The sequence below is a fragment of the Hyaena hyaena genome, unplaced genomic scaffold (assembly GCF_003009895.1).
Source record: "Hyaena hyaena isolate Hyena2069 unplaced genomic scaffold, ASM300989v1 scaffold_95, whole genome shotgun sequence".
NCBI classification, from domain to species: Eukaryota; Metazoa; Chordata; class Mammalia; order Carnivora; family Hyaenidae; genus Hyaena; species Hyaena hyaena.
The window spans coordinates 1,762,576-1,784,973 of record NW_024080727.1 but is presented as its reverse complement, the minus strand read 5'-3'; the positions used below and the strand labels follow the sequence as shown (position 1 = coordinate 1,784,973).

Here is a 22,398-nt window from a genome sequence, read left to right as displayed (position 1 = left end):
ATACAGAACAAGAGCATTGAAGTGGTTCCCTGACAATAAAGACTGGGTACACAAGGAATAATAATCACAAGCATGGTGGCTGCAACAATAGTGAAAATTTATTAGTGGTGAAGTGACAGGTGCATTATCTCCTGTAACACTCATGGAACCACTAAGAGGTGGATGACATTACTTAGCTGCCGATGATGGGACTGAAGGTCAGAGTGGCTCAATCCTTTCTACCTTGTCTGAAGCTCTGCAGCTCCTTCAGTATTTGTTTATCAAGAAAAATACATGAGGAGATGACCAACCAACTATGACATCTATTCTTATAGAAATGGTCCCGTCATACAGCCTGTTTCTAATGTCTTCTAAATTTGTTTTAGGTATTTGTGAGTATTCTCAAGAATATGCCCCCCACCAGCACAGCTGGAAGTATCACATCACCCCTCCTCTGCATGTTCCCCCTTGACAATAACCCTGAGAAGCAGACAAGATAGATGAGAACACAGAGGTGGTCATGGACTGAATTGTGTACTATAACCCTTGGCAACTTAGAGTACAGTGTTTGAAGAGAAGGTCTTTAAAAAGGTAATTAAGTGAAGATGATATCATCAATAGGCTCTAATCCAATGTAATCAGTGTCCTTATAAAAACAGAAGATTAGCACACAGACACGCACAAAAGGAAAACCATGTCAGGACACAGGAAGAAGGTGGCCATCTACAAGCCAAGGAAAGAGGCCTCTGAAGAAACCAATTCTAGGAACACCTTGATCTTGGACTTCTAGCCTCCAGAAATGTAAGGAAATAAATGCCTATGGTTTAAGCCACCTGGCTCTAGTACTTTGTTCTGGCAGCCCTAACAAATTATGAGAGGCACAGAGATATCAAGGGACTCTTGTGGGGTCACAAGAAAGACAGTCAGGCTTCTAGCATGTTCTTCTTTCTTTCCCTTGGAATAATAATTCTTAAGCTATTGGTGTCTGCTTTGGGAGTTAATGTTTTTATATGTAAATAAACACTTAAAATATTAAGATGGAGAAACTCCAAGTAGCATTTTAATTCCGTTTATTTTGGGTTCTTCTCCCAGTTAAGATGCAGAAGAACATGAAACAACAAAACACTGTATAAACTATGAAATTACTTTTTTAAGTTTATGTATTTACTTTGAGAGAGAGTGTGAGTGGGGTGGGGCAGAGAGGGAGAGAGAGTGGGTGAGAGAAAGAGAGAATCCCAAGCAGGCTCTGCACTGTCAGTGCAGAGACCAACACAGGGCTGGATCTCACCGACTGTGAGATCATAACCTGAGCTGAAATCAAGAGTTGGATGCTTAACCGACTGAGCCACCCAGGTGCCCCTTATTTTTATCCACTGGACAGCTGAGGTCTCAATGAGGTTTGGAGGAGAACCAAATTTCAGAGGGATTTGGAAATAAGCAAAGACCAGTAGCCACATTTATCCCTGGAGCACAGGTGAGCTAAGCAACATCAGACGGAGGATCTTGTGAGAAAGAAAACAGCCAAATCTGATCAACCATGTGAGCTGAAATGATGGGTCAGACCTGGAGTAGAGATGCCCTGAATCTACTCCACCAGACTTTTACCAATATGGTGACTCGTAAGAAGCCAGGATGAGAATGAAAGAGAATGAGACCTCCATGGTGATCTGGGGGATGGGACCGAAGCTCTTTTGGCTCTGCCTCCAGACACGTGAGCCAGGGGCAAGCTGAAAAGTAGTCCAAATTGCAACCCAAATCAAGCCACCTCATCTCCAGACGAAACAGCCGAGTTTACCTCCTGAGCCCTGCTGCCTCTCTGTCACAAGAGAAGCCAGCTGAGGACAAGCTGTCAGAGAGAGAAGCAACCGCTGAGAAGCCCCACCTACACAGCCTGCCTGAGGTCCAACCTCCCGCTCTACTCCTCAGTTCCCAGAGCCCAGGCCAGTGATGTTGTTAATGTTTAAGCCAGTTTGATTTCTGTCATTTCCAACCAAACGAATCTTAATGGATGCAAAACACAAGTCCTGACCATTTATTACAGATTATAAACACAGTTGTTATGCAAATTACTGCATAAATTGGCAATACACAATTTCTGACGAGTTGTGGCATCCTCTAAATACTCACTAAAATTAACTTTATAATGCTATAAATGAACCAAAACAATACTACAAAGTAACTGTAATGATCTTCTAAAACAATCTAATAGAACTTGAAGGATAAAGCAGACATCAAGTGCACCTGGGTGGCTCAGTCAGTTAAGCATCTCACTCTTGATTTTGACCCAAGTCATGATCTCACAGTTCTAGCCCCACATCAGGCTCTGCACTGACAGCATGGAGGCTGCTTGGAATTCTCTCTCTCCCCTCCTCATCCCCCCCACCAATCCCCTGCTCTCTCTTACTCTCAAAATAAATAAACATTTAAAAAAAAAAGAGAGAGGCATCAATGCCTTCACAGGTACCATTGTCAGATGGCATATTTGTGTTATAAGGAGCCCACCAAAACACGATAGAATTCCTGTTTTGACAGTCCCTTGCGGCAAAGGAGTATTAATGTTCTGCCAACTACCTCAACCATCCACATATTACAGCGACCATGACGGAGGAGCAGACAGAGATCGAAACTGTTACTACAGTCCATGAAAATGCTAAGTGGGAATATTCTAAACAGAATCCAATGGGTAACTAAAATAAGCATAGAAGACGAAAAGTTTTGAAGTCGAAATTGAGAAACATTTCAAAATATTCAAAGTAACATTTTAGTTGTTGGGAGTAGCCCTCAAACCTTTCAAAACCTCGTGCTGTGACAAACAAATTAAAAAAAAAACAGAAGAAGAAAGAAAACAAAAGAAGAAAAGAAAGGCTCACAGGCTCCATATTTTTCATGCCAAGTTCCAACCTGGAGTGATGCTTTATGATCAGTTAAGGTCCTAAAAATAAGGGGCAGTAAAGGTAATAGGACGATACTGTCCTCTCTCTGGGAGCCCCAAAGACTGCTAAAAATGCAATCTCAGTAGTACCTACTAGAAGGCAGTAGGTCTTTCCAGGCGGCCTCCATTGTGTCAATCCCTCTGTCCCCAGAGAGAACAGGGTGGCTTACCACAGTTCAACTCTCAGGTAAACTGAGTGCTTCATGGAGGAGGAAGAATTATCACCCTCCTCCTCACTGCAAGAGCCAGCTGGTTACTCCCAAGCCGGGTCCAAAGTTGGGGTAACACAAGACCCTGGACAAGGCACCACGATGCACCTGACAGCCACGTTTGGCCATACAGAATACGTTCCCATCGGGAATCGTGGATGATTAATCCAATTAATAGTTCCAGGAAACCAAAAATGTATCTTGCTAGTTCCCCAGTAAATTGATTTTCTCAGCTTCTACATCTCAGAGTTAAATTTCTGAACTCCCAGAGAGTTAATCTACACTAGACAGGGCCTAATTGATTGCTGACTAGCAAAACTTATCAGAAGGCCCACTGTCTGTCTCCACACAGCAACAAAATTAAAGGGTATTTCACAGAAAGCAAGAAGGGCCAGAAGGGAAATCTATGCTTTTCTCCCATGTCCGTGTTCCTGCCCAGGACAGAGCCTGGCACAGCAGGGCACACTGATGGGGGATGTGAGGGCGGGGAAGGAGAGAGGATTTTTTTAAGCAAATTCAGAAATTCCTCCCATGGCTCCTCTTAGTTTAGTTTCATTTCTTTCCCATCCTCCTCATCCTGGTTTTGTTCATTTCCTTCATCACAGGCTAAACTCTCTATCAAAAGGGTGCCTTGGAGCCAGCCTCGGGGACAAAAATGCAAACCTGAGCACAAAGTACCATTTGGTCAGCAATCCTCAGTATCACGCATGCCCTAAAAAGCATGTCAGCAGGGAGGGAGACAAATATTCCACGGTATCATCCACAAGCACCCTGAGTTTCTGATCCCAGCTTTCAGCTGGAGGAGCGCTGGCTTGAATAGAGGCAAAAGTGAGAGTGAGATGTATTTGCCCTTGGACTTCATTGTGGGGCCCTGCCTGGTGGTTCTCACCTGCAAAAACCTACTTCTAATGGCCCACGGGTGCTATTACTCATGTTTAATACCCCTTAGTGCAGTGATTCTTAGCGCCAGCTGAACATTAGAACCGCCTGGGGAGGTTTTAAATTGCCAGTTGCCCAGGCTGTGCTCGAGGCCAATGAAAGCAGCTCTCGGGGGGGCAGGACCCAGGCTTGAGTGACTGTTAAAGCTCCCCGGGTGATGTCTGCGGACAGCCAGCGCTGAGTCCCTGTGCCTTTGCGTATCCCCCTGCCTCTAAAACAATGTATTCACATCAACAGCAGAAAATGCACCCAGATGTGGAAAGACAAACAGTCATTTACTTTGAAAGCAGATTTAAAAAAAAAATGCTCCACCGAGACTGTCAGGTGGCTTAAAATAACACACCAACATCAGGCGAGACATACAACCAAGCAAATTACCCAAACCCCTGTTTCCCATTAAAGAGTATTTTTAGGGGTGCCTGGGGGGCTTAGTCGGTTAAGCATCTGACTTTGGCTCAGATCCTGATCTCGCACTCATGAGGTCGAGCCCCACATCGGGCTCTGTGCTGACAGCTCAGAGTCCAGAGCCTGCTTCGGATTCTGTGTCTCTTTCTCTAACCCTTCCCTGCTCAAGCTCCATCCCTCTCAAAAATAAACATTAAAAAAGTTTTTTAAAAAGAGCATTTTTTTAGTCACAAGTCATTTTATGCTAAGGTCTACCTTACCTACTTTTGTGAGGGTACAGGCAGGAGCAGAGCAAAATCTAATGGATGGTGGCATTCTCCACCACTCAAAGCTCTCCTGGGGCTTCAGGGATGGCTTTAATTCAGCAAAACCACCTCCAAGATTCCTCCCTGCCGAATACGGATTAGGCTAATAGAGGGCAGCTATCTGGGTAAGATCAGGTCTACAAGCAACAAGAGAGCTGAGCTGCAGGCTTGTTCCTGTAAACCAAAGTTGTTCTAAAGGTAAGTCGTACCACTGGTGTATTTCCAATGTCGTTGGAATACCAAATCAATGCACTATATATTTTTTATCCAGGTAAGTCTTTAAACTCCAAAAGCACAGCTCCCAGAGGTTAGCCATGGGGTCCCATGCCCTCCAGGGAGGAAATGCCACCTGTGACCCACCGTTTATCCATCTTCATCAGGGGACACTCAGAGGAAGACTGCTAGTGACACAGTGTCCATTTCACAGTGACCGTGACATACTCTTAAACACCTGATAATCCACAGGTGTTCCCAACGGAAGCTCAGAATGCAAGAGCCCTGCGTTCTCACCCCAAGAGACTTATTAGAACCATGCATGAAATGTTAACAAAATCCAGAGAGAGAGGAGAAGGCAGTGGCCTTGGGGACAATAAACAAAATAGCTTCAAAATACAGGGAAAGGTGAGTTCTTGCTCACAGGACTTCAGAGCATTCGGGGATGTGCAACGGCGCCGAACGGTGTGTGCTGTCAGTCCTGCCGTTCCCCAGACTGACCTGTTAGAACCTGGCAGAGCCGCCCAGGGATCTGGGCCTCGGTGGAGGGGCTGGGTGTCGAGGACCATTTGCGCCTGACCAGGTGTTCTCGTCCGCCGTGTGGGCCCTGGGAATTGTTGAGTGGCTGGATTAGCACCTGCTCCTGCCCGAGCTGGATGAGGCCAACCTGCCCAGAAAGAGGAAAACGGGACATGAGTCATCCTCCTTCACACACAGCCACAACGCGGACAACCCGAGGGCAGCAAGGTGGCCTAGCCGTGGCCTGGTCCCCACATCCGGGCTCTGGCTTTTCAGGTTACTCCGATTTACTGAGCCCAAGAACGCGCTTTTGTGTGACTTGAAGCATCCCACCCAGTGGCCATGTTTGGGGAGGGGGGGCTCGGGGGTGCAGAGATGTATACCACAGCACCCACTTTCCAGGTTCACTTTCAAAAGAAATGTATTACTCTACTATTAATTAAAAGAAACGTCCTTTAAAAAAATTTTTTTTAATTATTTCTTAAATCATCCTCCAAAAGCCCACTTGAGGAAGCAATACCAAAACTGTTGGGAATGAATGACGGTTACATCCTTAATGGGAAAAACTGTAGTTTATCCCTGGGGGTATTTAGAATTCAAGAGGATGCCTGGGGCGCCTGGGTGGCTCAGTCGGTTAAGCATCCAACTCATGGTTTTGGTTCAGGTCACGAGCTCACAGTTCGGGAGTTCGAGCCCCACATCGGGCTCTGTGTTGACAGTGCCAAGTCTGCTTGAGATTCTCTCTGTTCCTCTCTCTGCCCCTCACTCCACTTACGCGCTCTCCCTCTCAAATAAATAAACATTAAAAAATAAAAAGAATTAGAGGATGGAGTCAGTCCTGTAGTAGCAAAAGCTTTGTGATAGGGGATTCCTATGTTTTTTCAGAATTTGCAGTGTTTGGGGCACCTGGGTGGCTCAGGTGGTTAAGCATCTGACTTTGGTTCAGGTCATGATCTCAAGGTTTGTGACTGAGCCCTGTGTCAGGCTCTGTGCTGACAGCTCAGAGTCTGGAGCCTGCTTCAGATTCTGTGTCTCCCTCTCCCTCTCTCTCTGTCCCTCCCCTGCTTTTGCTCTATCTCATTCTTAAAAAAAAGGTAATAAAACATTGAAAACTTTCTTTAAAAAACTTGCAGTGTTTAAGAGAACTCGTCGGAGTGTCCAATGAATTTGATTTGTGATTTTAGTTTAAAGTGCATCACTGGAGTTAGATGTGTGATTTTAAAGTCTTATTAGGTTTGTAAGCAATAGAAGAATGTGTAAGAAAACTTAAGACTTCCCATGTTTATAGGACTAGCTTATTAGGTTTAGAGGAATCGCTTTAGTGTATTTACAAAGGGCTCCTTGGCCAACCAAAAAACTTGACAAGGAAACAATATGTTCAGTTTCTCAACACAGGTTTAAAGGTTTAAAAGTTGTAAATCACCAAATTTACAAGTGGGGCCAAATCTTATCTAAAGCTTCCTTGAAAAGGATCGCAAAAACCTTGCGAGATAAAAGCGATTAAGAGTACACTTATGTAGATGCACGCAGAGAAATGTACAGAATTGTTGAATCATATTGTATACTTGAATTCCAAGCAGGCTCCACACTGTCAGTGCAGAGCCCGATGCTGGGCTCGATCTCCCCAATCATGAGATCATGACCTGACCGTAAATCAAGAGTTGGACATGTAACCAACTGAACCACATAGGCACACCTAAATAGGATGTGATTTCTAAATTGACAGAAAAATTTAAGAACTAGGATTTTTAATTTGCTGCTTTAGTGGAATGAATATTAATTCCAAAATAAATATACAGAGTGCAGAGAACTTTTCCATCTCTTAGAACCAATGCTGATGGCCCAAAGCCAATTTGCATCCTTCCCTGGATTGCCAGCTACTAGCTTCTCTTCTGAGGTGTCAAGAAAGCCACATAAACCCCCCACAAGAAACCCAACTGGGCCGCGGCTGGAGGAGGACCCATGCTTGCACACTGGTCTATAGAGGACACAGCGCCTCCTCTAGGTGAATGCCCAAACCATCTTTGCTAACCAGATCCAGTAGATCAAGCAGATTAGTCTCAGGCTAAAATGGTCATCATCTCTTCTCTCTCCCCCACACTATTCTCCAAAGGCCGTGTCATACTGAAGCAGGGGCTCTCAAATTCCAATGCACATGAAAATCACCTGGACGTCTTGGGTAGGCCCTAAGAATGTGCATTCTAAGTAGTCCCCGCATGATACTTATGCCACCGGTCCGTGGACTATACTTTGAGAAGCACTGCTCTCCCTCCCAGCAAGTCCTCTGATCTCAAAGACAGAGCTCCCTCCATCCAAACAGTAGACCTCCTGTACATTCTGAAAGGATACCTGGATACCAAGCCTCTGTGAAAGTACATCGGACCAACGAAGAAGATTGCCTACAACCTTGAGCCCCCAAAACACAGGGGAGACCTACTTACAGCTCTACACGGATCTCAAGGTTTCCATTTCATTACAACTTCTGCCAAGAACAACTCAGAGATTTTACTGCCCAAATAAAACTGTTTTAAAGTGGCACTGCGTGACCCGCAGGGAAGCATGGCTTTCTTCCCTCTCCTTTGAAGTAAAAACTTGAATTTGTTCACGAAGATACTTTGGGGAAACTGAAGCGGATGCAGAAGGTGGCCATGGGGGTACATAGGGCTCCACTGAAACTACACCTAAAGATGCCTCAGTGCAGAACACACACCTCCGTGACTGTGGCAGACACTTCCACATGTTGAAATAAAGTTGGCAGGGATGGCCCAGCACGTGGGATGAGCCCCGCATGGAAGGAGCCCCATGCTCTTCAGAGGATGCACTCAACCTGGACTCTTCCTGAAATGCTCTGGCTTTGGGAGGCCACGGGCCCCCCTTGGGTCTAGCACTTTCAAAGCCAGGAAGCATACCGATCTAGTGTTTGCATTCACAAGCCACAGGGTAAAATGCCAGTTAGTAGGGGATCCTGTGTGGCTCAGTTGGTTAAGCGTCTGACTCTTGATTTAGGCTCAGGTCATGATCTCACACTCCATGAGTTCGAGCCCCACAATGGGCTCTGTGCTGACACCATGGAGCCTGCTTGGGATTCCGTGTCTCTCTCTCTCTGTCTCTCTCTCTTACAAAATAAATTTTTAAAAAAGGGGGGGTGGCAGTGAGCAGGTACTTCTAATGCAAGACAAGATAGGGGCCCAGCCCCTTGGTGAGGAAGCCTGCAAGTACGTACACACAAGCATAATCTAGCCCCTTTCAGTTCTGCTTCAGCAGGTTCCTTTGGAGGGGCCGACATGCTGGTTCCTACACCTTTAGGGGAAGAAATGGGAATAATGGTAAGGTGATTACGGGGACTGATGGACTGCATCCTCCCTAGTGGCTTACTTACCCTACTGGGACCTGACGTGCAAGAAGAACTGTGGCCAGGACCAGCACCCAGGAGGGCAGGGGCCAGGCACTAGGAAAGACACTGTCTTGCCCCTCCCCGAGTCTGTCTGTCACTAGGATCCCTGAAGTATCTCCTAATGCTCATCCTGCCATCGCATTACCAATGATAAAATGTTCTGTTGAAAAATGCCCCGTGCGCCCCTACGCACATGCAATTTAGGCCCAGGGCAAATACTTGGCAGCCCTCCTTACCCTCCCCTGACCTTCCCACTTCCTGCCAAAGCCCTACCCTTTCACTAGCATTCTGTGTCGCAGCCCACTCTCCGCTGCGTTAGGAGGCATTTGTCACAACCTAATCATGTGTTCCTCTGGGAGAGGATCACGGTTATTCCTCCCTTATTTTTCCAGTGTCTGCCACCTAGCAGCTCCTCAAGAAAGTATGAGTGGAATAGAACAGAATCAAATGGATGGGACCAGCATGAACTTTCTGTAGTCTCCCTAACTCAGTGGTTCTCATGCCCAGCCACACATTGGAGCTGTTTGGCAAAGTGTGGAAACTCCCAATGCCCAGGACCCCCTCCAGGCCAACTGAGTCTGAATCCTTGGGGGTAGAACTCCAGCATTGCAATTATGAGCTTGCCGGCAGATTTCAAAGTACAGCCGGAGCTGGAAACCACTGTGCTTTTTGTTTTCTAAATTTTTTTTTAAATGTTTTTATTTTTGAGAGAAAGAGACAGAATGTGAATGGGGGAGGGGCAGAGAGAGAGGGAGACCCAGAATCTGAGCTGTCAGCACAGAGCCCCATGCGGGGCTCGAACCCACAAACTGTGAGAGCATGACCTGAGCCAAAGTCGGATGCCTAACCAACTGGGCCACCCAGGCATCCCCCACTGTGCTAGCTTTTAAGTGAGTGCCGGAGATGCACTTGATTTTGATGTCTGGAAGCAGCCTGGATTTGAACTGCCTGCATGAACCTAGACCTTCCTCTGACCATGGGACTCTGCCCCCTGCCCTGGCTTCTAGCCCATTGCTGCCCTGTGGCCCCAGAAGCTGGGCAGGGCCACCTGGATTTGCATTAATCCTCTGGTCATGGTCTATGCTGAGAAGTGAGACACAGGGATGTTCTTCCAAGGTCCCCATGCTGTACTGATGGCAGCAAGGGAGCAGTGGTTAGGAGCCTCATGGCAGAGGACTACAGACTTCATCTCAAGAGACACAACAGTATAGGAATACTGGCAGCAGACAGAATTGGAAGCCCGAGGCCACCTGGTTCTAAAGGACACAATAATCCTCCACGAAACAATGCTCTTAAAAGAGCAATCTAGAGTGTTCTAAGATGTGGTCTCCTACCAAAGGAATGTGTGTCAAATAAAATGCCACCAGGTATAACCTGATATTCTAACCATTCGGAATGGCTCCTTCTTAATTCTCTTTGCTCTGAGTGCTTGCTTTGAGGGTTTCTGCACTGCCTTAGGAAAGCATTACAAATCAGGTGCCGTGAACTAACTCCACCCCACCCTCCAAAGCAGAACTGGCTCTCCTTGTGGTGTGGAAAATGCACAAAGTGCACAAGGGTTTTTATCATCTGCTAACATCAGCACAACTTGTCAGCATCACATAGACAATTAAGATCATGTAAAAAACACATCTGTCATATGGATGCTCTAGAACTGAAGAACACACACGTGTGCAGGGAGGACGCCCCGTGACTATATACCTTGCTGTCCCATAAAGACCCCACTGGAGTTTCAGTCCCTGGGGAGCCCTCTGAGCCCTGTCGTCAGGAGGCTGTGGCTCCTTGGTTACCTGGTGTGGGTCTTAGCTCCCCATCGATAGGCAAGCGTGGGTGGTTTGAGAGGTTGGAGCAAATGGGGTTGTTAGTTGCCTCTAGCGTAAGCAAGTCTGCTTCCAAGAAGGGAAAACAATCCTGTGACCGCAGGCCCACCTGCACCTGCCTCCAACTTTCTGGGGGGCCTCAGAGAAGATCCTGCAGAAGAGAGGCTCCCCAACCCTCGCATCGAGTCCCACTGTCTCTCTCCTGGGGTGCCATCCAGAGCCCCCCTTCAAAGTTCAGCCACTGCCTCTGCCAATGCCAGGTGCCCAAACAGATCCTTGGTCTTCCTTCTGAGGCCAGCTTCCCCATCCTTAACATGGGCCAGTCACTGCCAGGCTCTCTCTCTTTCTGGTCCCTGGAATCGGTCACAGACACTCAGTTCTTCCTTCAGAATCTCTCCTGCAGAAGCTTCTTCCTTCCCATCTCCACCACTCAAGGCTTAAGCTTGTTGCCTAGTGCCTCCAAATGCTCTCCTCTTCCAGGGGCCCCCACGCTGCTGTCACCAGGGGCCCCAGTCAACAGCCAGAAATGCTCCCCATCGTTTCTAGGCTGGCGATCCTCAAAATGTGGTCCCAAACCAACAATAGCACTTGGGAATATGTTAGAAATGCAAGCTCTTGAGCCCACCCAGACAGGCTGGATGGAGAGCGCTGAGGTGGGGCCTACCCACCAGGGTAACAGATCCCCCAGGGAAGGTGGATGCCAGCTCAAAGTCGAGAACTGCTGCTCTAGGAGACATTCCAAATGCCTTAGGTGGGTACCCAGGGGCCCGCCTCATCTAATCCACACACCTGTCCATTCAGCTCATCTCTTACCATTTCCTTAAATTACCATCCCTACCCCGCAGCCGCCTCGTGGGCCCCTGATCTGGGGAAGACCCGGCCGTGGAGGCTCTGCTGTCACTCTTCCCTCTTAAAACCTGGGCCCAACCCCTTCCCCGCCAATCCCCCTTCTCCGTTAAGACCCCACCCCAGCCCTCTACCACCCTGCAGGCTCTGGTACACCTTCCTTCCTGGGGATACCTGGGCTGCCTTCTGAGACAGGGCCCACATTGTATTCCTCCTTGAGCCCCCCAAAGTGTCCTCCCACAGGCAGGTGTGTGATAATGATCTGCATTTAGGCAACAGTGCTGACTGATTGGCTGATTTATAACTGGAAAAGTCTGGGCCCCGTAGGGCAACAGAAGAAACCTGTTTTTAATGCCTTAATGTGCCAGGCCCTCTCCCTAAATGATTTCACAGACTCGATCTTACTTCATTCTATCAACAGCCACATAAGGCTGATGTTATTTACCCGTCATCTGGCTGCAGACGGGAACGTTCAGAGGAGGTGGCTCACTTCGGATCACAGCCCCAAACGGCCGTGCAGCCTCATTTCCTAAAGCACAAGAACGTGACCGTGCATCTGCGTGCAGAGGCATGCCCGGGGAAAGGATAGCCAGTGACTGCGTGGTTCCCTCCAACGGACTGGCTCCAAAACATCCCCCCTTTGCACACGTCCCCAACCAGGCAGCTGCAGCATTTCAAAGCTCAGGAAATAAGCCCCAAGAATGCAATCAGTCTAAGACGTCTTTGGTTTATCATCCCATCCTGCACTTCTTTCTCTTAAGATGTTGCCAACTAAATAAAAGTTCAGACGGGGAAATCTAGTTACGTGCCATAGGTAGGACACTGGGGAGGGTTACGCAGCCTACGTGATGCCCATGAGTAGTGAGCACAGAAGTCACGAGGCCACATAACATCCTTCAGAGGAAGAGGTGGGATGCCTCAGAATTCTCCCATCCCTCCAAATTTCAGTCCTTTCCCTTACTTTCCTTACCTTCATTAATATCCACTCAATTATTGTCTTTTTACAAAGCTTTAAAACTGTGCGTGCATTTTCTAAATGCACTTATGCTGTACGTGGTAAGTTCTTCAGTAATCTTAACTGATCAATCTCTTAGGACTCTGTGCTTTCCCCACACCTGTACCAATAGGATGATGTAGAAGACCGTGACTTGGGCTATTTGTTCCCTTCCAAATGGCCTCCATACAATTTTTGCCACGGCGGATTCCTATTCAGCTGTGTGCAATCAAGTGATGCTGTATCAAAAAGCTGGGTAATTTTGTAATCAATTAAAATAGAGTTTGATTTCTCTAACGGGAGAGGCAGCCACCTCCCAAACCTGCCCCTTCATCAGAGGAGTCCTGCAAAGGCAGGCTCTCTTGAGAATGGAGCCCCCACCTCTTCCAAGCCACTTGCTCACTGACTGGCTGACCTCAGCCTCCCTCTGCTTTTATCTGTCTAGCCCACCGAACAGAGAAGAACATTCTTGCAAAGCTCCCACATACACCATAAATGATGCACTACAAAATTGGCTCCCTGGACTGTGATAGAGCAGACCAGCCAGAGCCAGGGTGGGCTGGGCCAGGAGGTCAACTTCAGTGACCAACCGGGACGAGAGAGACTCCAAGCAAGGGTCTCATGGAGTGTGGCTGTGACTCCAGAGAAAGGAGGAACATCTCTGACCTCTCCATCCCTCTGGGGTGGCCTGGAAAATGGGCACGGCTTCTTAAAGTTTCACAGCCCAGAGTCCCTGGGTGTCCCGTCTGATGTCAAGACTACTCTTGCAGCACGTCACTGGCAGGCCACGGCCTCAGCCCAGAAGCGATGGACAGATTCAGGTGGCTGGACTCCCCTGAGCTGATACTCATTAAGGGAGAAGGGCCGCCATTCAGCAGACCACACCCACTGGCAGGCACCTCCCCTGCTCTCTGTCCTCAAGTGTCCTCCCCTCCATTCACTCATTTCAGACCAGGAACACAGCCCTTCCAAGACTGACACTCATTCTATCCCTTAAAGTTCCAGCTCAGCTGCCCGTTCAGGTGAAGTTTAACTGGATTCCAATCCCGGGGGCCTTCCATGAGCTGGTCTGATTCACAGGAGGCAGCTGATCTAAACTTACATAAACTCTCTGGGGGTGGAAATACCTTCCTCACATGCCCGAAGTTCATTGCTTTGAAATTATATGATTATAGAAACTCTTCCAAAAACTTACGTGATGTCTAAGGACTCCCTGAAATGTAAATAAAATGAAGAAGCATAAACAGAAAACAATTAATATTTGCACCTACAGTCTTTGAAGAGCCAAGAAACGCAGCCTGCACGGCTTTTCAAGATAAGACAGAGACAGGGAGAACATCACGGAGCCCACGCCTCGGCCCACAGTCAAAAGCAGGAGGGGCTAACTGGAGCATGAGATTTGTGCTTCATGCCCCACCAACAAGTAATTATCTATGCTACTCATGCATCTCCTTCCTTTAAACAGACACCAAACATCTTGGAAGACAGCACAGATGCTGTGCAACAGGGAACAGAACATTCCCCCACCTCTGCACCAAACACTGTACACCAAGCCATTTGGGAGATGTTTGTGATGCGTCAGGATTTAATTGCTACTCAAGGTCGGAATAAAGTTTTATTGAATACAGCCACATCCATCTGTTTATTTACTGTCTACGGCTGCGTCTCCGCTAAAAGGACACTGTGGACTTAACCGTGACAGAGACCATATGCCCCACAAGGCCTAAAACATTGATGATTCGGTCCTTTACAGAAAAAGTTTGCCAGCCCTGGGGCTCGACATGATCTTTGGATACAAGGAGGCTTTGGAACTCTCCCATCTGCGGACATCAAAAATTTTCTACTTGAGGGGCGCCTGGGTGGCTCAGTCGGTTAAGCATCCAACTTCAGCTCAAGTCATGATCTCATGGTTTGTGAGTTCGAGCACCGTGTGAGGCCCTGTGCTGATAGCTCAGAGCCTGGGGCCTGCTTCAGATTCTCTGTCCCCTCTCTCTGCTCTCTCCCCAGCTTGCACTCTGTCTCTCTCTCAAGACAATAAACATTTAAAAAAAAATTTTTTTTTAATCTCCTGCTTGATATGACTCCTCTCCCACACCCTGTGGTTGCAGCCTGTCCTGACAAACACACCACACACACCACAATCTCCACACCTCAGTCGGCAGTGATTAACACATTACCACCCACCTGAACTGTCTCAAGTGCATGTGAGCACCAAAATCAAAGCAAGGTAGAGTGCAATGCAAACGTGGCTAGCCTGAGTTCCTGCTGCTTTCTTTTCCTGACATGTCTCCAGGACCACCTTGCCACCAAGGGGTCCACTCCCAGTCACCACGTGGTCTCTTCCTTCCTGCCTCCAGCCCTTCCTCCCTCGAGTGTACTTCGGAAGAAGTGTCCGACATCCAGCTCACACGAACAGGATGAACACAGCAGACTAAACAACAGAAGTGTCTGGTCATGCAGGAATTTTAGAATCTAAAGTCTCAGAGGTACACCGGCGGCTGGCACACGCTGAACTCAGCCTCTTGGCGGGGTTCCTTTATCTAAAGCACAGCGCCCTCACATGGCGCTGAGGGGAAGGACAGCCTTCTCGAACTCGGGAGGACTGGTGAGCCTCTCTCTGGCAGCTCTGCTGCCACCTGTGAAAGGGCCCAGCCTTCAACTCTGTGAGCATTTGGAGTCCAGGGTATCCAGATTTCCACCCTCAGCTCCTTCACAGATAACTCCTCGCTGGAAACTTTACACCACAAAGAATAAACTCTGACCTCCAGAGAAACTCACTAAACCACAGCAAATGGGATTCAGATGTTTCCATGTACAGTACAGTGATGTGACCTAGACTTTAAACACTTTGGCAAAAACAGGAAAAATGATGTGGGCCTTCCAGTCCCTCCCAGAACATGATACAGCCTTGACCCGAGTCCTACGGTGATCTGAGCCTTTCTCACTCCTTCTTAAGCCTCCTCACCCACAGCCCACATTCTCTGCCCCTGTTCCACATTAGCTCCTAACAGGCTTCCTCCACGGTCCGTTTTCCTTGTTTAACCAAAGACGTCAATTTCTCCCAGGCCAGCAGAAAGTAGATCATGCTGATGATGAACTCAGAAAAGTCCTGCAAGGAGAATCCGTGAAAGCCAATCCCAGGAAATCACCCCCAGAGTTCCTTTACATGGCTGGGAAGAAAGCAGAAGTCTTACATACAGACTTGGACCCCTGGGCTCTCCAGCTCTGCTGTAGATTCTCAAAGACTAGTTGTGTACTATGTGGGTAAGGGCTAGAGAATTCTAGACGGCGGAGCAAGGTAAGGCAGAGGTGGGGGGCAGCAATCTCTTCTGCCAGGGAAGGACAGATGCAAAACAGTATCAGGCCCTGCGTCCCCAGAGGCCGATCATGACAAGATAAACAACTGGTGCGTTTCATGCTCTGAGCCGATACCAAGCTTTGTTGCGGGGCAGCCCATCTGCCAGCCATGTGCACTCCTGGGGGCACGAGGGAGGAGCTGAGAAGCATCTGGCTGGGCACCAGCACACAGCAAGCAAATGGCAGCACAAACGGGGCAGGGGTGCACAAGAACGTCCTGGCCCCTCCAAGCACTGTGGCAGTGCCTCAAATGTAGCGGGGTAGGGTCCCCAGGGTGGGGTAGCTACTGCCACGGCAAGAGCGCTTCTGGGGACAGGAAGGGGGTCTTATCACCAATGGTAAGCACCCCTGGGGCCTGGCTGAGGGCGGCTACCAGACAAATACCTGCTTGCGGTATTATAAGGGAACAAGGGTAAGCACACTCCCTCTCTTGGATCTCCCCTTTCAGCTAAAAAGAGATGAGTGGCCTGTTCTGGAGCCCTCCAAACTTTCCTTCTCCGGGTAAAGCCTCAAAAGGATGGAAGGGAGTTGAATGCTCACTACCCTACCCCACATCCAAGAATAGATGAGATATACACCTGTAAGGGTTCCCCAGGATGCGCACACATACACACCTGTGCAGATGGACATAAAGAGTGTTCTCTCTACACCTGGGTAAAGTGCGCCTCTCAGTCCAGGCGCCTGACAGGTTTCATCTCCGCTAGACCCGTGCTCCCCTGGGCGGGCTGCTGTGTATGCAACCCCAGAACAGCTCAGTCCCTGTGCACTTCAGAGATTCAATACAGCCAGCAGAAGGCACTGGATAATCAGACGCTTCCTTTCCCATCCCCTTTGCTCAGACACCCTCTGTAAGGTCAGGGTAGGAAGAGGGGAGGTTCCCTCCAGACCGCAGGAGAACACCCCTGGAGGCTGAACTTCCCACCGAAGCGCCCCCACCCCCATCCCAACCTTCCCCAGGGACCACCCCTGACGCCACAACAGACAGACGCGCAGACCCGGAGGGGACACGGGCAGTACCAGGCCGCCGCCGGCGCCGCAGGCGCTGAGCGAGACGAGGGAACCGGGGTGGCCGAGTACGCGGCCCGAGTAGAAGCACAGCTCGGCGGGGCGTCCGCGGCGCCCCGCCGCGCCGGCCTCCTCCACCTCGAAGCCCCGGGACAGGAAACGCAGGTCGTGGCGAAGCTGCAGGTACAGGTCGCGCCCGAAGGCCGGCAGGTGCAGCAGCAGGGCGCGCTCGCCGGGTCGGACTCGCGGGGCAGCTGGGGGCGCGCGGGGGCGCCGGCGCTTTCGGGGCCCGGGGGCGCCGGGCAGCGGCGGCAGGTGCACGTCGTCGGGGCGCACCCGCCGCGGCAGCACCACCTCCACGTCGGCCGCCGCGTCGCCGACAGCTGCGGGGAGAGAGCAGACGCGTCAGCGCGGCGGGGCCCGCCCGGCCGCCCGCCCTCCCTCCGGACGCCCGCCGCGCACGGGGTCCAGCGCTGGGCACGCTGCGCCAGCGCAGGGACAACGCGGCCCCGGGCGGGCGCTCCCTTCCCTTCCCTCGCCCAGGCACCTCCGTGCCGGCCGGCGCCTCCGCCCGGGCCCCGCGCCACCCAGGGAAGGTCTCCAGCGCGGCCGCGCGGAGCACCTCCGGGGCCGGCGACGCGGCATAGGCATCCGGAGACCCGGCGGCTGCGCGGCCGCCCTGGAGCCGCCCGGAGCCCGGTCCTCCAACCGCGGCCCGCACCCCCTCGGCCCCGAGCGCTGTCAGCGGTCCGCCGCGGGTCCCCGGCCGCGCAGGCAGGCGGGGGCCGCCAAGATGCCTCGGGAGCGTAGATGGAAGGTGGCCGCGAGAGGCACCGGCGAGGAAGGGGCGGTGGGCGAAGGAGCGCTACCTGTGCCCGGGTCCAATCCCCAAACCAGCAGCAGCAGCAAGGGCAGGACGAGAGGAGGCAGCAGGGCGCCGTCACACATGGTACTTGGGAGGAGCAGCCCCCCAGAAGATCGTGGCAGAGTCTGAGCGCGCGAGGCGGCGGCGCCAGCCGGAGTGAAGCCCTCCAGCCTTTGGAAAAAGTAATTAGCGCTGCGGACAAACCCAACGTGGTAAATCCCAAGCCCCGCCTTCTCCTCGGAAAACAGGAGGCGATTGGACTCTCGCTTTCCCCTGCCCCGCCTCCCGCTTCCCCATTGGCTAGGACAAGTCTAAACCAGGGTGCGTAGTTAGGTTGTAAGCACTTTCTTACACGTGGTTTCTGGGCAGTGGCGGGGACGCGACACCAGGTGGCGCGAGGAGCCTCCTAGAGCTGCGCTAGCCCAGGGAGGACACCTGACTGGGTCTTCAGAGTTTGTCTCCTTGTCAAAAGGCTCCCTGACTCTGCTGCCCCGGGGCCCAAGAAGACAGGCCAGAAATCTTCCTGGACAACCGGTATCATCCATAAAACCATATTCTCTCCGCAAGTGGAGTAAAACTAATTTGGGTTGTTTGTAGCTGTATACTCCTTGCACACTTGATGTTTACATACAACACATTGGTGTTTATCCATGTTTACATACAACACATTGGTGTTTGTTTATCCATGTTTACATACAACACATTGGTGTTTATCCATGTTTACATACAACACATTGGTGTTTATCCATGTTTACCCCTCGTACCTCCTGGCCTCTTTATCGTCACAGAAGCCATTCGTACAGGCACGATCACACCCTCTTACACAGATTGAGAAACTAAAGGGAAGAGAGCTTAAGGAGCTTGCCAAGTTATCCAGTGAGTTTAACAAGCGCTAGAACGGGGTCCTGACTTCCAGCCCGGTGCTGCTTACAATAAACAGCAAGAGGCTTCAAAGGCAGGCAGGAAGCCATGTTAGCCCGATTTTATGGGTTAGGGAACTCGCACAAAGTGTCAAAGCCTGGACTTGAATCTTCCAGCAACAGAATGAGTTCATTCTTTTCCCACCAGAGTATAACTGCGATTTGCAAGAAAGATGATCCCTTTAGCTTCCTGAGGAGCATCTTGTAGAAAACAAAACAAAACAGAATTAACTGAAACACTCCCTGTTCTCGGGTCTCCCCGCTCCCCTCCTTGTCCTGCCTGTTACTGTTTTCTCAAAGCAGAGAGGTTACAGCACTCAGTGGATTCTGCTTGGGGCCTTTCAAAATCTAAAATTAATCAGAAGGAATCCAGAGGTGGGGAGCCTTGGGTGGTGCAGTTGGTTAAGGGTCTGATTGTTGATTTCCACTCAGGTCGTGATCTCTTGGCCCACATCAGGCCCTGCACACTAACTACGGAGACTGCTTGGGATTCTGTCTCCCTCTACCCCCCCCGCCCCCCCCTCCTGCTCTCAAATAAATAAATAAATAAATAATTTTTAAAAATAAAAGAAGGAATCCAGAGGTGAAAATTATCCAGCGCTAATGCCATTTAATTAACCCTGGGAGTCGACTGTGTTCCTGGTTCTCAACTGCTTTTACTGTAGCAAACTCACTGCTCTGTGTGTCCTCCAGGGTATGACCAATGGAGTCATTTCCTGCTCTGCCTACCCCTGCCCTCTACAGGGGCTGACTGTTGCTAGGCACTTAGCTCCACCGGCTGCCACTCACTGCTAGGTACCACATGTCCACACCGGTCCAAAAAAGTCTTGGAGCTTTTTCCCTCCCCCTTGACAGTAGCCTCGGCCCATTGCTGATGACCCAAGAATTCATGGTGAGCTTTTCAGTTTGTTAGTTTTGTTAGCAAAAGAGCCACCTCGCAGACCTGCCCCCAAAAGCCAGGGAGCAGCAGCCACTCTGCTTCGTAAGAACAATTACTTCTGCCATTTGAGGTAGTCATCATCGACCTATCACCTGATGTGCAAATGCATCAGTCCATAGGAGCATGCAATTAAAACACCAGCGAAATACTGTTCCATTCCCCAGAATATCCAAAACCAAAGAGCTTGGAAATAGCAAGACTTGGAGACATTCTTCTGCCCGTGGATGGGGGTGTAAATTGGCACAGCCAGTTTGAAGAACAATTGGGCAAGCCGTAGTCAAATCTGAACGCTACACACCCTACAACTTTGCAATTCCTCTTCTGGCTCACTACCACAGAGAAACACTGGCACACGTATAAGAATGTTCACCACAGTGCATTATGAAGAGCAAAAATATTCAAAACCTAAATATCCATCATTATCCATTACATAAATGACTAAATTATCAACTACATGCAATAATTTCAATTTATAACAACACAGAGAGAACTCTAAGACTGGTTGTCAAATTTTAAAAAATCAAATTGCAGAGTAATGCGCATGAAAATGACAATACTTCCATAAACACACACATTCTTAAATCATTTGTATGGTAAAATCATAGGAAATGTCTGGAAGGATACACACCAAACTTTTTTTAAAAGTGTGGTATTCTTTTTATATTAAGTTGCATGAAAGGATGTATGTCAGGGTCCAGGCGGGATAACTGCTACCATTATAGGTATTTCAAGCAGGGGGAGTTTAACGTGGAGAATTGATTACAAAGTTAGGAAGGGGTGAAAGCGTAAATTCCAGTGATTATATGCTGCCCCTGTCTCTGTGGTGCATTCCAGTCCCAGGGGCCTCTGTCTCCTGCTGCATTATTGAAGACACAGTCACAGCTGGTTCTGGATCTACCAGATGTGTGAAGTAGACCGCCTCTGTGCGCATTGCTACACTAGCAACTTCGAACACCAGATCCTAATCTCTGTTCTGTGCCATCTGATCTGTGAGGGCCTCTTTTGGCAGAATCCAACAGGAAGCCTAAAAAAATGTAAGGGAGCCACAGCATGTAGGTGGAAGACTTTCAGCCTCACCAATGAAAAGCAGAACTTAGAAACAAGATTGTGGAGCTGAGAGACAGACCTTCTAACGGTCTTACTCTGGCCTCAATGAGTCTAAATTCCCTTTGCCCCTCACCGTCATGTTCATGGGTCACCAGTGGAAGTTTAAGCCTCCCTTTCAAAATGATCTATTGATCCAATACAATCCCTATCCAAATTCCACTGGCATTCTTTCACAGAAATAGCAAAATCCCAAAATTCAAATGGAATCACAAAAGACCCCAAATGGCCAAAGCAACCTTGAGAAAGAAGGTATCCCACTTCCTGGTTTCAAACTACATTACAGGGGCACCTGGGTGGCTTAGAAGGTTAAGCGTCTGACTTTCGCTTAGGTCATGATCTCGCGGTTCGTGGGTTCGAGCCCCGCGTCGGGCTCTGTGCTGACTGCCACATCAGAGCCTGGAGCCTATTTCGGAGTCTGTGTCTCCCTCTCTCTCTGACCTTCCCCTGCTCACGCTGTCTCACTCTCTCCTAGAAATAAATAAAAATGTTTAAAAAAATAAAAACAAAAAAACTACATTACACAGCTAAAGTAATATAGGTAGAACAGCAGAGTTCTAGCATAAAAACCGACACATAGACCAATGGAACAGAGTCAAGAGCCCAGAAACAAACCCAGGTACTTCCAGTCAACTAATATTTGGCAAGGTAGCCAAGGACACTTGAGGGGAAAGGACAGTGTCTTCAATAAATGGTGATGGGAAAACTGGATATTCACATGCAAAAGAATGAAATTAGATGCCTATCTCACACCACTCACAAAAATCTACTTTAACTGGATTAAAGGCAGAAATGTAAAACTTGAAACCATAAAATTCATAGAAAAAGGGAACCTAGCACAGGGAATAAGCTCCTTGGTACTGTTCTTGGCAATAATGTTTCTGGACGACACCAAAAGCACAAACAACAAAGCAAAAATCAACACATGGATTTTGCATCCAATCTAAAAGCTTCTGCACAGCAAAGGAAACCATCGACAAAATGAACTGGGAGAAAATGTCTGCAAGCCATATATTGGATTAGGAGTTGATGTCCAAAATATATAGGGAAATCACACAACTTAACAAAGAATAATAATCCGATTTGAAATTGGGTAAAGGACCCAAATAGACGTTCTTCCAAAGAAGACCTACAAACGGCCAAATACATGAAAAGATACTCGGCATTGCTCGTTATCAGGGAAAAGCAAATCAGAACCATAATGAGATATCACCTCACACCTGTTAGGATAGCTGTTACCACAGGGACAAGAGATAAAAGAAGTGTTGACAAGGACGTGGAGGAAAGGGAACCCTCATGCACTGTTGGAGGGAGTATAAACTGGTTTAGCCATTAAGGAAAACAGTATGAAGGCTCCTCAAAAAATTTTAATTAGAACTGCCTTGTGATCCAGCAACTCCACTTTTGTGCACGTATCTAAAGGAAGACATTATACTAAGTGAAATAAGTCAGCCATTAAAAGACAAATACTATACATGTCCATGTATACGAGGTACCTAGAATGGTCAAGTTCACAGAGATGCAAGGTAGCAGGGTGATTACCACCTGTTGGGGGGAGGGGAAAATAAGGGGTTATTTAGTGGGTACAAAGTGTCCATTTGGAAATATGAAAAAGTTCTGGAGAAGGAGAGTGGTTATTGTTACACAATAGT

At 48.9% G+C, this 22,398-nt stretch overlaps 1 protein-coding gene across 1 annotated transcript in view; it reads right to left on the bottom strand.

Moving 5' to 3' along the window:
- The window catches only part of ADAMTS17 (ADAM metallopeptidase with thrombospondin type 1 motif 17), a 335,406-nt gene extending 317,541 nt beyond the window's left edge, over positions 1-17,865 (bottom strand). Inside the window, exons 1-3 of the mRNA XM_039235081.1 lie at positions 17,787-17,865; positions 16,930-17,300; positions 5,484-5,649 (exon numbers count right to left, since the gene is read on the bottom strand). Coding sequence (XP_039091012.1) covers positions 5,484-5,649; positions 16,930-17,300; positions 17,787-17,865 — 616 coding nt within the window. The remainder of the gene's footprint in view (positions 1-5,483; positions 5,650-16,929; positions 17,301-17,786) is intronic.
- Between the last annotated feature and the right edge of the window lie 4,533 nt (positions 17,866-22,398).